Source organism: Hetaerina americana, unplaced genomic scaffold (assembly GCF_022747635.1).
Source record: "Hetaerina americana unplaced genomic scaffold, ioHetAmer1.1.p SCAF_3, whole genome shotgun sequence".
NCBI lineage: Eukaryota > Metazoa > Arthropoda > Insecta > Odonata > Calopterygidae > Hetaerina > Hetaerina americana.
In genome coordinates, this window is record NW_027286874.1 from 91555370 (window position 1) to 91571129 (window position 15760).

At 44.5% G+C, this 15760-nt stretch overlaps 1 protein-coding gene across 2 annotated transcripts in view; it reads right to left on the reverse strand.

Moving 5' to 3' along the window:
- Positions 1 to 15760, reverse strand: part of lovit (loss of visual transmission) — a 52763-nt gene that overhangs the window by 17507 nt on the left and 19496 nt on the right. For both annotated transcript variants that reach the window (XM_071588791.1, XM_071588792.1), the window contains 2 exons: positions 14321 to 14583; positions 12208 to 12450 (listed from right to left, as the gene is read on the reverse strand). In XM_071588791.1, the coding sequence (XP_071444892.1) occupies positions 12208 to 12450; positions 14321 to 14583 (506 nt within the window). The remainder of the gene's footprint in view (positions 1 to 12207; positions 12451 to 14320; positions 14584 to 15760) is intronic.

Genomic DNA, 15760 nt, shown 5'->3' on the forward strand with positions numbered 1-15760 from the left:
GTCCCTCTGTTACTCTCAAACACCCTGCCAACTTATCAGATCTTCTCAAATCAACCAATCCACTCCTTAAATACCCACCCCATCCCAAAACCAATCCTATTTTCAAAACCAAAATCCCATACCTCTCCCACCTGCTTTTTAACTCTCTCCATCCAATTCCCTACTCGCACATCTAGAAATGTAATTTACTTGCTGAAGTGCCAACTTTGCCCTGCCTTTTATATTAAACGGTGTACCACACCCCTTAATATTGGAATAAATAGCCACCGAGCCTCATGCAAGAATTCTTCCCTGATTGGTATGCTCCTCATCCCCAAACACGCCTCTGAGCGCAACACTCCCTTTGATATGCTATAATGTATCCATCTTAGGATCCCTACCACCCTCTGATCCTCCATTGAAACTCAAAACAATAGAGCAATCCTTCATCTGGCTCTTGGATTCCTGGAATTACATATTAGGCATTAAATACCCTGATCTGCACATATTTTCATCCTCCCTCCACCCCCATCACCATCCAGATTTTCCCAACCCTTCTAACAATCCCCCTTCTACCACTTCCCCTCCTAGTTCATCCCGTCGGAAGCCTCTTCCCACCTTCCTCTTCCATCCATCGTTCCAGCCCTCGTATTTCCTTCAGTTCTGTGTCTCTTTTCCTTGGGGAAGGTGGCTGTGACCACCAAAAATTCGAAAACTAGTGAGTTTCTTTTCTTTTTTGTATGTTTCTGTGGTTTTGTCTGTGTCCACTAGTGTTAAATTTTATACATTATTATTCACGTCCGTGAGACTTTCAAAAACGTGTTAAATATGTATATATATACTTCACGACGCGGCGGGAGAAAGGTACGACGCCGGTATTAAAAAGGTGATTACAAGGATGCAAAAAGTGATTGATCGTCAAGGCAACTATGTAGAAAAATACCTAAATGCTCAACCTTTTCAACGATGTATGCAAAGTTGAGAATAAATTTGATTCTTCATGAAAAAAAATAGGAGACCTTACTTTTCGAATCGCCCTCGTGTGTGTGTATATATGTATGTATGTGTGTGTATATATATATATATATATATATATATATATATATATATATATATATATATATATATATATATATATATATATTGTGACGCGGTATTTAATTTATAGATATATTTTCCCCGATACCGCGAGACAAGGGAGGCCGCGACTCTACTTGTTTTGAGGGCGCCAGGCTAGCCGCATGGCTAGCCGCAGAGTCACGCTGCTGGCTGTCACCTGGCCCATCACACTCCTCGTCCCAGGGGAGGGCTCGCTCACCTTTTATGTGCCCCGGGGTGGGCAGCGGCTCTTCAGCTGAAATCACGAGGGACGCAAGGAGGCGCATAAAAATGGACTCCGACGAGTAAACTTCATAAGAACTATTTATTATCACAAGAAAAGGTGTGGGCGCTCCCAAGCAAACATGACGCGCGGTGCCGACGCCTGCTGGGCCACGATGTTCCGGTCGGGGCCTGCGGGGGGCCCACACGGCGAGGTCGGTTGCTGGCACGCGCACCACCGGTGTTCGCAGGCTGTCGGTGACTCGACGATGATAGCACACGACCTTCTCTCTCGGACGTCTCACAACGAACTCTCCTTACCACGTGTTGGCCGGCACTCTCCGCGCGCGGCGCGCTCCGCTCTTCTTTTTTTCTTACATACATTGTCGGCGCCCACAGATAGCGCCCCGCCGTTCTACGGCTCGCGAGAGGGGCGCGCGTATTCGAACTGGGCAAGTGACGCTGCGCCAAGCACAACGTCACATACCCCCTCCCTAAGCCGGACACTCGTCCGAGTGGACCGCTTACAGACGAGCCTGCAACTGAAACCTATGAACACAATATAATAACAACAATTTCACAGATTTCTACCAGTAGTTCACTCAGTTTTGAGATTCTGTCTTCAGCTATTGGATAGAAAATGGATAGCACAACTTTTTCTAATTTTAACCACATTCTCTATGAACATCAAGTAATACATTTGGTATGAACAAACTTTTGGCATGAATCTTTCATACATTCCAAGGGAATTTCTCACAAAATTTCAACAAAAGCATCACTCGCTCAGATAATTCACTCTATAAAAGGCAGTACGTCCTCCGCTCAAACACATCACACCTCGTTTGTAAACTCTCATTCACCACAATTCAAGGGCTATGTGCCATAGCAACAATAATGTCCGACAGAGATTTTCACATTATTGAAAAATAAATCGCTCACTTTGACACACAGACAAGATAACATGAGGCAAACACACAATGCTGACCTATTACATAATACCAAAATTCATAAGGAATTTTTTTGAGAGTGTGCTCCGTGGGCTTGCCGCTCGGAGGACTCATCACTTTGACGAGTGGATCTTGGTGCTATATATCTTTTCAAGTCGCCAATATCTACTTTCGCGTTTTGCTTATTGGAACGCGTTTCTACGATATAAACTGTTGGAGACAGTTTTTTTAGTATCGCGATTGGTCCTTCAAATTTAGGGGCTAGCTTGGCTGAAAACCTATCAATCCCACTGGACAGATGGTGGGTCCTACGCATTACTAGGTCTCCTACATTCAATTCGATGTTTCTTCTACCCTTATTATACGCTCGCGCCTGTTTTTCCTGAGCTTTCTCTATGTTCTCGGTTACTAGATCTCGTAATAAGCCTAACCTATCGGCCCTCTTTTTCCACGCTTGTGGATCCAATCTGCTCTCTATGCCTTCCCCCTTCTCAAGCTCGCGCCGCAAACTCTTCACTGGCAGTGGATGCCTTCCGAAGTTCAAATAGGCTGGCGAGATCTTAGTCGAGGCCTGCTTCGCGGTGTTGACGGCATGCCTTAGTTCGTGTAAATGCTGATCCCAGTCTCTATGGTCTTTTTCTACAAACATCGCGATGGCCGTCTTCAGCGTTCGATTGGATCTTTCCACAGGGTTTGCCTGAGCATGGTATGGAGGCGTTGTTGTATGCGTTATTCCATACTCTGCCAATGCTTCTCTTACGCATTTGTTATCAAACTCTTCCATTATCTGTCACGAGATACTCCGGCGTTCCCCAGCGAAATAGGACAAGCTCCTCAAGTGCTTTAACCACGTTGGCCCCTGTAGCAGCTCTGACCGCCTTTAGCTCCACCCATCTTGAAAATAAGTCCTGAAAGATTATTAAGTACTTGTTCTTGGCTTTGCTAAGCGGAAACTCCATGAGATCTGCTGCTACGACGCTCCATGGTCTCTCTACCGTTCTTTTACCCAATAGTCCCTGAGGCGCTTGCTGCGACGTTTTGAACTGTTGACAGTCCTGACATTGCCTCACAAAGTTGTGAATGTCGTGATAGGCCCCTCTCCAATAGTAATCTCGTACGACTCGATCGAAAGTCTTTTCCACTCCGAGGTGGCCCGATGAAGGTCCACAATGGGCATCCCTTATGACCCGCTCTCGACATTTTTTTGGAAGCACGAGTTTCCAGCCCTCTTCACAATCAGCGATTGGATCGAGCAGCTCATCGTACTTGTAACGATACAAGTGGCCCGCTTCGACCTTCCAATTTTTATACCTCTCCGGATATTTGCTGACTTCCTCAACTCTGCGTTGGTAGTCCTCATCCTTTACTTCCGTAATTTCAGCGATCTTCTCTTCGCCAGAAAGTTGCTCGTACATACGAGATAGTGCATCAGGCAAATCATGAATTTTACCTCGACGATGCACCACCTCGAAGTCCCACTGCTGCAACTCCAGCGCCCATCTCGCGAGCCTACCCGTAGGTTCCTTGAGATTTCGCAGGTATTGGAGTGCGGAGTGGTCTGTGATCACGAGGAACTTGTAGCCCTCTAAATAAGGCCTTAGTTTTTTTATGGCCCATAGAATAGCTAATAACTCTCTCTCTGTCGTCGTATAGTTTTTCTCAGCTGATGTGAGAACTCGGCTGACATAAACGATTGGATGTTCTCCGTCCTCATTCACTTGAGAAAGAACACCTCCAATTGCTTCACTACTCGCATCAGTTTGTACAATGAAGGGTTTAGAGAAGTCCGGCCTTGCCAAGACCGGGGCTTCTGTAATGGCCCTTTTGTATGTCTCAAACGCTCTCTGCTGTTCCTCTGTCCATTCCCACTCTTGACCTTTGTGCAATAACTTGACCAGTGGAAGCTTGATTTCCGAATCGTCCTTTATGAACCGAGCGTACCATCCAATCATACCAAGAAATCGTCTTAGTTGTTTGAGGTTAGATGGTGCTGGATAATTCACGACTGGAGCTATCTTTTCCGGATCCGGTCGAAGTCCCTTTGTCGGAACACCACCGATCCAGAGTGAACAGTACTTGAGGTAATTTATAATCGCTCTCCTGTTCTGATTTCTGGCCCGCGTGAAGCGACTGGGCAGAATCTACATTCCACTCATGTCTCGGCGGGCTTTGTGGCACCGACGAGATGCTCTGAGGCCTCTCACTCATTCTCTCACTCTCTGCTTGCTTTGGTGGCTGGAGACAGGCTGGCCTGTTCGATCCTACCAAAGACTTGACCCTTTCGCTTTCTTCCGACCTAACGGATTGGCAGAGTGGAGCTGACTCCGTCGACCAATGCGCCTTCTGCCCCATATGCGGTTGATTTGATGGGCGGAGACGGCCTGACCCGCTCGGCTCGGCGAAATCAACGGCTGGACAGCAAATATCAGCTTTGCAGTGGAGGTCGGCCGTCCGTCTCGACTGCTCAGCTGGAGAGCTTTTCCTGATAGCTCCATTGCATTGGCCCGATCGATAGAGGTTGGCTGTCCATCTCGATCTGTAGATTTCTTCATCCTTGATCTTTGCCAACGCCTCAGATGGGTGGTGGATGTTGGCTGTCCAACTCGACCCAGGAACAGATGTTTCATCTGGCCCATCTGAGTTTATCTCCCTTCCTTTCTCAATACAATCCTTTATTCCACTATTAACATCCTCCTTGATCGAATTTGGTTCGCAGAATTCGGCTGTCCAACTCGGCTTTTCCAAAATCGAATCACCATTTCCTAACCTAATCGACTTATTCCTATGATTATCTAAATCTAATTCAGCCGGTTTGTGTTCGACGGATTGGTTTGCGGGGAAGCCGCTTGGGCTAGGCGACTCCCCGCTTGTCCGTTTTCCTGCCGAGTAAACAGGTGTTTGCAATTAGGGCAATTAATTGCCAATAAGCCGACCTTGCCGCAAAGTTGGCACTTTTCTTGTGTCCTACCCTGTCGACTGGGGCAATTGACACTGATATGCCCTCTTGCGCCACAGCTGAAACACTGGATTCTCGGGCACGCATTTGCCCTATGTCCCGACTCTCCGCAGGAATAACAAGCTCCGTCAAAGCTCGGTCCCCGGTCTCTCGCCTGTGAAGGCCTAGACAACGTAGGTCTCGTTATGCCCCGGTTGTCCCATCGGCCATTGTAACCTGCCCCAGAGGAGCTGGGCGTGACCTCTCTCGGAGAGGACGGCTCGCCATTTTTCCCCATGGTGGGCGGTATTCTCCCTCCTCCGTCCGTGATGGACTTTTTCTTGACCTCATTGGGTTGAAGTTCGTTAACAATGCTGGTCTTCTTATTCATTTCCTCCACATTGCTCCCCAGGGCCCCTACTTTCGCTAGTTTTCTTGATCCTTGCTCTTCTCCTTTCCTCACATAAGCGCCAGTCGTGATTAGCGACTCGCTAGCTGGCATAGGATCATGATAACGAGCATTGATTGCCATTCTTCTTTCATACTTCTGACCACAATCCATCAGTTCATCCAACGTCTTAAGGCGTCGATCCTTTATCTCATTTCGATATTCTGGAAGTAGATTGCTCAATGCGACCTTGAGCAGTTTCCTCTCTGACAACGGTTTCTTCAGATATTTAGAAAGATGTTGTAAGTTGCCTATAAATTCTGCTATCTTCTCCTTCCTCCCTTGGGTTCTATTGGTAATTTCCCTCATCACTTGCTCTTCGTCCCACTCTTCGACGAATCTCTGTTTAAATCGTCGTTCAAAGTCATTCCAGTCTCTGATGTACTCCTCCGTGGCCGCATACCAGTTGTAAGCGGTATCTCGAAGAGTAAACGGCAAAACCTTCAAGATATCGCTATCCGAGGCATTAGTGCTGGCTCTGATGTTTCCCAACTTCTGGAGGTACTCTCTTGCCTTTGAATTGCCGTCTCCTCGAAATTCAAGCTTCCAACTCTGGAACGCCTTTATGCATCTTTGCGAGATCTCAGCTGAGCGTGACGAGCTCGTACGATGTCTTTTGGATTTAAATGCCAATGTTCTCGGAGCACTGGCCCTTCCTAACTCAGAGCTGGTGCTCTGTCTATGTCCATCGTTCCCTGATGTATTGTCCTAGTCATCACTGCTGTCAGTGGATAACGACCCGCTCGTTACCTCCGACTCTGAAGAAGATGACGAAGTGGATGTTATTTCCCTCCGATACTTTTTCCTGGAACCCTTTCTCAAGTTCACTTCCTTATCGTTCTTCTCACTGCCCAATTTTTGTAAAATTCGGCTAAGTCCATCCGTTAGGTTGTTGATCATCTCGTTCTGCTGTTGCAATTGACTCTGCAACTCCTTTATTTCCTCAGAGTTGCGGTCGCTCTGTACTGGTATGTCTTTCTGATTTGATTTCGCTTCCGAAGGCAGAATGCGCAGTTTTTCCTTTTCTCTGGTCAAATCTGACGCTTCTTTCCTTTCCCCCAGCGGCGGAAAATCATATGAGGCCATCAGCGGCAGTTTGGGCTGAGGGCCTCCCGCTGCGTTTGCTGCAATGGTCCGAATGGGGTTCAGTTCCTCATTAATTTCTCCGTCGCTTGCGGCAACTTTCTCCGTCTCGATGTGCTTCTTTTTATGCCCCTTACTGCATGCTCCTTTCGTTTTCCGCCCTGCCTCTAGGTCTTCGTCCCAGTTTAAGGCGTGTAGAGCTCCTGAGAGGGTTACATCGTCAGGCTGCACATCCTCGTCCAATTCTTTTGACCATGGTGTCCCTAACCGTGGTTGTGCCAAAAGAAGCTTAGCCCGCAATAATCGCTCTTTGCGTACTAAGAGTGGCCCTACCAAGGAGTGTCCTTTACTTGAAAACTCATTTTCCACCTCTTCTTCACTCATTTGCTTAATTATTTCTAATTCTGCCTTTACCGCTGAATGCCGTAGCAGTGCCCTCATATCTCTCTGATATCTCGCCAAAAATCCAGTGTCACCCTCCATTGTAAATTAGGAAAAAAAATTCTTAACCTATTGAATAATTAAAGGATTTGCCCCACCTAACCTAAAATACGCTTACTGCAAATATTTAATCCTAATCTAAAGCTATCTCCCTATTCTACAGTTATTATAACAAATAGGGTAGAATAAATCAGAATTCTATATTAAAAGCATAACCTAACCTCAAAATTCAAAAATTACAAACTCCACTTCCTCTTTTCAAAGGATCCTCTGCCACTCTGGGGATACGTGGCCACGCACGGAGCTTCCCTCACGCCAATAATAGTAGTTAATCTTAGAAACCGATCGTCCCTCCGCAACTTAACTGGAAACAAGTCGCCTCGGGAATGTTCACAGCTTTCATCCCACCCTCAACGCCAAACCACCACTCAAAGCAACCGCACAAACCACATTCAAGTACAAAAGATTGAGTATAACTTATAATCTCTTTTATTTACTGCTTCCCTCACAAAGAATTTTAAATTTCTTAATTTCATGAAAATGTATACCAAAAAAAAGGACTAATTTATAAATCAATTAGAAAAATTTTGTACCGCTCGCGAAGGAGCTGTACGTAATAACTAGCGCTCGCGCGATGTTAATCACGCATCGTTCCCGCTCACACACACGCTATGCACACCATGCCGATATCACTCTGCTCGCTCTCCTTCACACCATTTTTGCCTCGTCACGGCCGACGCGACGCCATTTTGCCATTTTACACTCGCGACGCCATTTTACACTCGCGCCTCATGCGCACTCTCGAAATATAATTGTCACTTTTCTCGCACAACAAAAGAAAGGCTGCCCCACGTTGGGCGCCATTTGTGACGCGGTATTTAATTTATAGATATATTTTCCCCGATACCGCGAGACAAGGGAGGCCGCGACTCTACTTGTTTTGAGGGCGCCAGGCTAGCCGCATGGCTAGCCGCAGAGTCACGCCGCTGGCTGTCACCTGGCCCATCACACTCCTCGTCCCAGGGGAGGGCTCGCTCACCTTTTATGTGCCCCGGGGTGGGCAGCGGCTCTTCAGCTGAAATCACGAGGGACGCAAGGAGGCGCATAAAAATGGACTCCGACGAGTAAACTTCATAAGAACTATTTATTATCACAAGAAAAGGTGTGGGCGCTCCCAAGCAAACATGACGCGCGGTGCCGACGCCTGCTGGGCCACGATGTTCCGGTCGGGGCCTGCGGGGGGCCCACACGGCGAGGTCGGTTGCTGGCACGCGCACCACCGGTGTTCGCAGGCTGTCGGTGACTCGACGATGATAGCACACGACCTTCTCTCTCGGACGTCTCACAACGAACTCTCCTTACCACGTGTTGGCCGGCACTCTCCGCGCGCGGCGCGCTCCGCTCTTCTTTTTTTCTTACATACATTGTCGGCGCCCACAGATAGCGCCCCGCCGTTCTACGGCTCGCGAGAGGGGCGCGCGTATTCGAACTGGGCAAGTGACGCTGCGCCAAGCACAACGTCACAATATATATATATATATATATATATATATATATATATATATATATATATATACATATAAATATATATATACACACACACACACACACACACATATATATATATATATATATATATATATATATATATATATATATATATATATATATACATACATACATACATACATATATACACACACACACGAGGGCGATTCGAAAAGTAAGGTCTCCTATTTTTTTCAAGTAAGACTGACTTGTGTCAGTCTTACTTCAAGAAGGCCTCGGAGAAGGCCGAAAGCTCAAACAATCTACAATGTGAGTGTCCTTTTAAGTGTTATCTATTTTATTTGTGTTCCATTGTGCTGTCCAAATATTATACTGCTCGTGTGAGTGTTTCTATATCATCGATATATATTATACAATTATTATTATTATTAGGTAATCTATCGGTTAAGGTGGGATTTTGGATGGACACAGCTACTAAATAAACATTTTGTGACTCCTAACAAAACACACTACTCTACATTAAGTCCCTCTACATCTCTGAGTACTTTCTTCCTCCCTTCATCCCGTCCAACATCCCTATCCTGTTCCTTCCCTTTAGTCGTTTGCCTAACATTCTCCCTTCTATTACAGTCTTCAACATCCCCTTGCCGGTCAATACCCCCTTCATCCAATTTTCCTGCCTCCATAGTATATCTCCGAACAAACTCCTTTCTTCGCCCACCATACTAAGTGCTTCCTCATTTGTTTTCTTTTCTGTTCATTTCACCCTCTCCATTCTTCTCCAAACCCACATTCCAAAAGCATCTAGACTACCTCTATCCTCCTGCTTCAATGACCACGTTTCCGCGCCGTACATAACTACGCTCCATATCAAAGTTTTTACGAGTCTTTTCTTAACATCCTTACTCAACGTCCCTGTCATTAACTACCTCCTCCTTGTGAAAGCCTCTTTGCCTAGCGCAATTCTTCTCCTTACGTCCCTACTGCTTTGACCGTGTTGGTCCAAAACACTACCGAGATACGTAAACTGTTCTACCTGCTCTAGTTTTTGCCCTCCTATTTTAATGTTTAACTTAGCCTTTTTCTTTCTAGAAAATCGCATAACCTTTGTTTTATTTATATTGATTCTCACCACATACCTATCGCACTGAATTTCCAATTCACTCAGTAATACTTGCAACCCCTTGGCTGACTGACAAACTAAAGCTTGGTCATCAGCAAACCTAACTGATTTTACGAATTCCCCGCCCACTTTCATTCCTACATCCAGTTCTTCCCATGCCTCTTTAATCATTTCCTCTTCACACAGATTGAACAGCAAAGGTGATAATGCGCAACCCTGCCTTACACCTCTTCCTAACACTGCCCATCCGGACTCCCCGTTCCCCACTCGCACCTGAGCAGTCTGAGACATATACAGGTTGCGGATTAGCCTCCTTTCCCTCCAATCTATTCCTATTTTTTGCAATATATTAGTTATTGACAATTCACTCTATCAAACGCTTTTTCGAAATCTACAAAACAGGCAAATACCTCCTGGTTGTGTTCTATATTCCTCTCGATTAATAATCTCATTACAGCAATGGCATCATGCGTACCTCTCCCCTTCCTAAACCCAAACTGATCATCCCCTAAGTACTCATTTGCCCTACTATCTATCCTTGTATTTATGATCCTGAGAACGACTTTAGCTGCGTGGGATATCAAACTTATCGTCCTGTAGTCCTCGCATGATGTAGCCTTTACCTTTTTCGGAATAGGAACTAAAACTGATCTCACTAAGTCTTCCGGCCAGAATATATATATATATATATATGCATAGATAGATAGTATACATTTTTTCAGAATGAGATAACGAAAAAAATAGACTCCTAATAAAGCTACCCTGAACCCATAGTGAAAGGCAGCAGTTTCACCATTAGGTACAGGTGGTGCAGACCGAGTGGGTTGGCCCGGTATCAGCTGCCACAGCTGCGGACGAGAGTGAGGATCACGCCGCAGTACTGCGATGTGGAAGGCAACGGGAAACCACCACATTATGCCTTGTCTTGCATTTTAATTAGAATATAATGTAGTAGCTGCAGTAAATTAATTCTTGTATTGAAATACTGTTGATGATATCTGTATATTTGTCATGTGGAGGCTTCGTCGAAAGGAAGAGTTCACTAAAAATGTGAGAACGAGTCAAGGTTCTGGGTACATCAGTACTGCCCAAAAGGATGGGAAGTAACTATCGAGAGAAACGAGAAACTTGTTGGGACGTCTAATAAGAGTCGTCGCGGAATATTGCCAAGGAGTAACGGTCTGGATGGAAGAAGTTCGGGCTCGGAGAGGAGGTGTGTGGAAGAAGGAAAGAGGGATGACTTGGCAGCGAAGGGGATATATACGCAACAGCTAAAGGAGTTCATTGGTGCGAGATTGAAGCCATAAATTGAACCCTGTGTTTTATTCTGTCACGGCGGAAGCAGTTTAAGGGGATTCAAGGAAGTGGGGGAGGGCTTGCGTTAGGGAGATGGAATGGTTTGGGTAATCAAATAGAGATGGAGGTAAGGATCAGCAGAGACCGTTCGGGTCGAGACGGCAGGAAAACGGCGAGAAGTGATTTTCCGTTAGGATAACAAAACAAACGGATCGCTGCGGAGAGAGAGAGAGCAGTTTGGAAGGAAATAGAAAAGGGGCATTGGATGGTCTCCAGAAAAAAACAGCCAGAGGAATTGATACAAAAGCAATAACATTGAGTCAATTCATTCAATTTCATTCAGGCTCAGAGAATCACTGTATAAAATAAGAACTCAATGCAGACAATTAGAGTTTAAATTATGAGATGAAAGGAACGACAACCACATTGTGTTGAGGTACGAGTATAATTAGTACATGAATCTAACCTCATAAAAATGTTTTTATTCTTGTTGTTTTACTATAGAAAAGGCAACTTGATGGTGAATAAAAGTTATATCGGCAATTATGGAGATCGATGATATATGAAGTTTCGTGGTTTTAAATGGCAATTTGGCAAGTATCTAGCGAGTCACAACCCCTGAGTACATTAAGGCGTTTAGATAAGCGGAAACAGCCTTAGTAATATGAATAAGTTCGGAGGAAAGACCATTCAGGCTGGGATCATGAGGGGTGTGTGATGATGTGATTTTTACATGTAAAATGCATTTATTTCACGACTCTTCTTTTGGATTGTTTGGTGCTGTTTGGCTGTGATGTGCAGTATGATGCCTTTTTGATAGGTAAGCCAACGAGAATGAACAGTTTCTCATGAGAGACGTGTCACTCAGCTTGGCCATGGAGATGGTCTCAATGGATTTGTTCAAATATTTGGTCAAACGTCTCGGAAAATGTTAAGCACTTGAGCGAGGAAGTTAATCAAGAAAAGAAAAATTTTCAGTTCTTCCTGGAAACAGAACGAAGGTTATTATTTTAAAGCACACATAAATATTAGGGTTCAGCGAAACCGTGCTCGCCGTAAAGGCACGTGATTTTGTTTTGAGGTCCAGAATCTTTGCATTCTCCACATAGGGTTTGTCATAACTCACCAGGGACCGTCACGTCGAGGAGGTAGGCTCTAGATGGGCTCTGGCAAGCGTCGGCATCAAAGTCAAGCAGCGCGGTGCCCAGGATGGTGAAGAAGAGACCCCACGGGTGCGACGGGGGTGGCGCTGGCGTGCCACCAGGGGGGATTGCGGAGCTAGTTCCGTTCCTGAATGGGGAGGGCGGAGGGGGCCGGGTGTCGCCCATAGCGTATCCCATGTCCTCGCCATTTGGAACGAGGATGAGACCTTTCAATATGAGAGAACAGAGTATCACACTAGTTCACCATATTCCAACGGCAAGAGCATATGAAATCAACATAAGATATTGGAACATCATAGAGTAAAATGGGTACGGATGATGATAAATTAACTCAGTTCACTCACAATTAATTCACTTAGGCTTCAAGTTTAGTAAAGATTTATTGCGGTTGTTGCTTCAGCAAAATTGTCCTCGCCGAATCTTAAAATGAAACCTTTGGAGTACCGATCACTTTTCTGGATCAGATGGTCGACGGTGCCGAACAGCCTCTAATGCACATTGCTTGTGACACAGATAGTCACTAAAATCTTGTTACACTCAGCATTATTGAACGCCTGTTCTCTTTTAAGCACCCTTACTCTGTGAGTAGTCTCATATTTAGACTCTCTGATAAACTCTAGGTAAATGCTTAGTGTAATATTCTATAATAAGCGGCCTTTGAACAAGAAGTGAATTAATCAAGCCGGAAAAGAAGTAGGGAAGCTGGAGAGAATAGATGAAAGAATATTAAGGTATTAAGCCAGAATAATAAAGTAGAAGTCGGAATTCCACATTGGTTATTGGCATAGCTTTGATCCAGGAATAATAGTGAGATATAAAAACAGCTTTTGGAATACATAATACCCTATGAGAGCTAATTGAGTATTTAGGTAAATATATGATTTCTGTTAGATTACCCTATTAGAAAAAAAAAGAGTGAGACAGTAGAATGTCAGTTTGACGAGTATAAACGCAAGTTCAATTTTGTAAATGACAAAGCTAGCTGAAAAATTTGGCAATATACAAACGACTACTAAAATGGAGATATATTAGGGCTTAGGACATGAGGAAAATTTCATATTGGAGATTCAAAAATGACACAGGAGAAGTGGGAAGATGGGAAAGCTACTGTAAACTTGCCAATAGACCGTTAACCTGAGAAGGAAAAAAGGGAACGCGCGACTCTATTGCGATAAGAGATCATACTATAAAGTATTGCAGAGAAAGGAAGGTATTTGTTACCTTCGCTGATTGCGAGTAAGTGCAGAGAAGATTATTGGAAATAAGCTGGCTAGAGAAGAAGACAAATAGAGAAGTGTTCGATTTTTCGATAAATGGACTTAAGGGAGTGAAATTGGAAGCAAGTAGAAGTAATGGAGTTATAAGATATTGATAACAAGTAGGATGCTTATGGCTGTCATCGGAGGGAGAATATTAGCTAAGCAGTTCGGAGGGTAGACAATTGTTCTTGTCGTCATGGTTTAAGCGCTTCAACATTATACCATTAGCGGGAATGTAAAAAAAAACATCTCGCTGTCTGGGTGACATGACGGAGGACAGAATATAATAAGAGCTGAAACAATGAAACTTGTCCGGAAGAAAGGAGTTTAAATCGAGAAAAAGCTTTTTTGAAGCCTTCGGTGATATGTAAGCGTTTTTATTAAGCCCCCGAAATTCATCCCTCATCGGCGGATTACCTATCCCCAGAAAGAAACTACGAAACTATGGTTTCAATAACCAAGATGGTCGAACTAGTCCGGTAGACAATGCGTCCGTCTATCAACCTTATGTTGGAGTCCCAACTCGGGCATGGGAGTTATGCCAACTCTGGTGTTCGACCTCTGGGAAACCACATGAAAAGCCTTGATGGTTCATCGAGATCCCAAGGGTCTCACGGACCACTAAAGGAGTCAGGGGTGGCAAAAAAATGAAAGATACGTTTTCTCCAGTCATTGTTTTGCAAATATGGGTTGATTGACTGATTAGAGCATATATTGCCGGATATTTTTCTGACATTTATGCAGCGGGTCGGCGACGCAATTTGTTTTTCATTTTAACCGGCATTGGTTTTTACTCGTGGAGAGCGACTGTACTCACCGAGGAGGACACCGACGGCGAGGACGATGATGAAGGGCCTCCGGCGTCCGAGGTTGAGCCTGCACCTGTCGGAGAGTGAGCCGAGGACGGGCGTGAGGAAGAAGCCGATGGTGGGCGAGAGACCCCAGACGAGAGTCATGTGGCGGTGCTCCACGCCGATCTTGAGCAGAGTCGGAGAGACGAAGGCCGTCTCGGCGGCATACGAAAACTCAATGCCCATAACGGCCGCCGAAATGCGAATGAGCTCCGACCTCTCCTTCCGCCTGCATTGTTTCAAAAGCAAAAACTCCAATTTAATTAGTATCTCAGAATAAACAACGCAAAGGAAGCAGCTAAGGAAAAGCTGTACAACAAAATCTCTTTTGTTCGAGGACCACTTTGCTTTGCAACTAGTTATCTTACGGTTAAAATATCCGGACGCCCGAACAGCACTTTTACTAGGTAAATCCGTATATATTAGCTCATACTCTCTAGAGAAATGATTGCGTATCTCTTGCTCTGACCGTTGGAAATCGTTGCATTTTAGGACAGACCCAATCCAAGCATCTTTTGTTAAATTTTTACATTCCCAGTATTAGTAAAATAACCAAAATTTGAATGTTTCACGCTCCAACAGGTCGAAGTCTGCCCACAGGAAAAGCATCAAGCTATTACCGATATTATTTTTTAGATATTTTATTTCCCTTTAAGCGCTAGGGAGTGTGGCCGGGGGTGAATTCACATCAGGCTAATTTTGACCCTCATATGACCCATTTCGCAGTCCGGCAATATCATCTGATCCCTTATCGTTCGTGGAAAAACTGACATCTTAAATTTGTCTGTCCTACACTTAATCTCTCTAATTTTATTTATAATATAATATTTATAATTTCTATATCTCTCTATTTTATATCTCTCCTACCGTAGTACGATGGGGGGAATAATACATTTTCAACATCACTGCTAAAGAGATGTCCTTCGAAATTATGCAAGAGGTTTATTTAATCTGCAATTTAACCTTCTCTCCATGAGTGATTCCCAGTCTTGCTCCTCTAATATTTTGGATACGCTACTAAGTTTATCATTACAACGTTTTACGAATCTAGCTCCTCTACACAGCACGCGATCCAATTCGGCAACCAATCCAACCTCGTGATGATTCCATTTTCTGGCAGCATATTCTGAATGAGGCCTAATCAGCGAAAGATAACATTTCTCTTTGACTTTTTCATCATATTTACCCAGTACTCTTCTAATAAATCCTACATTTTTGTTAGTTTGTCCTCATGTTCCCCGTATGTGTGGTAGATTCATAAATATACGAGCGGGTAATTAATCGGGCCTGGAGGATTTGTTAGGCTTAATGTTTTACAGAAACACCGAGTCAATAAATTAGTATATTTTCACAGGAAATTTATTTGGCTACTTCCATCACGTACATGATGATGCGCTGGTAGTACG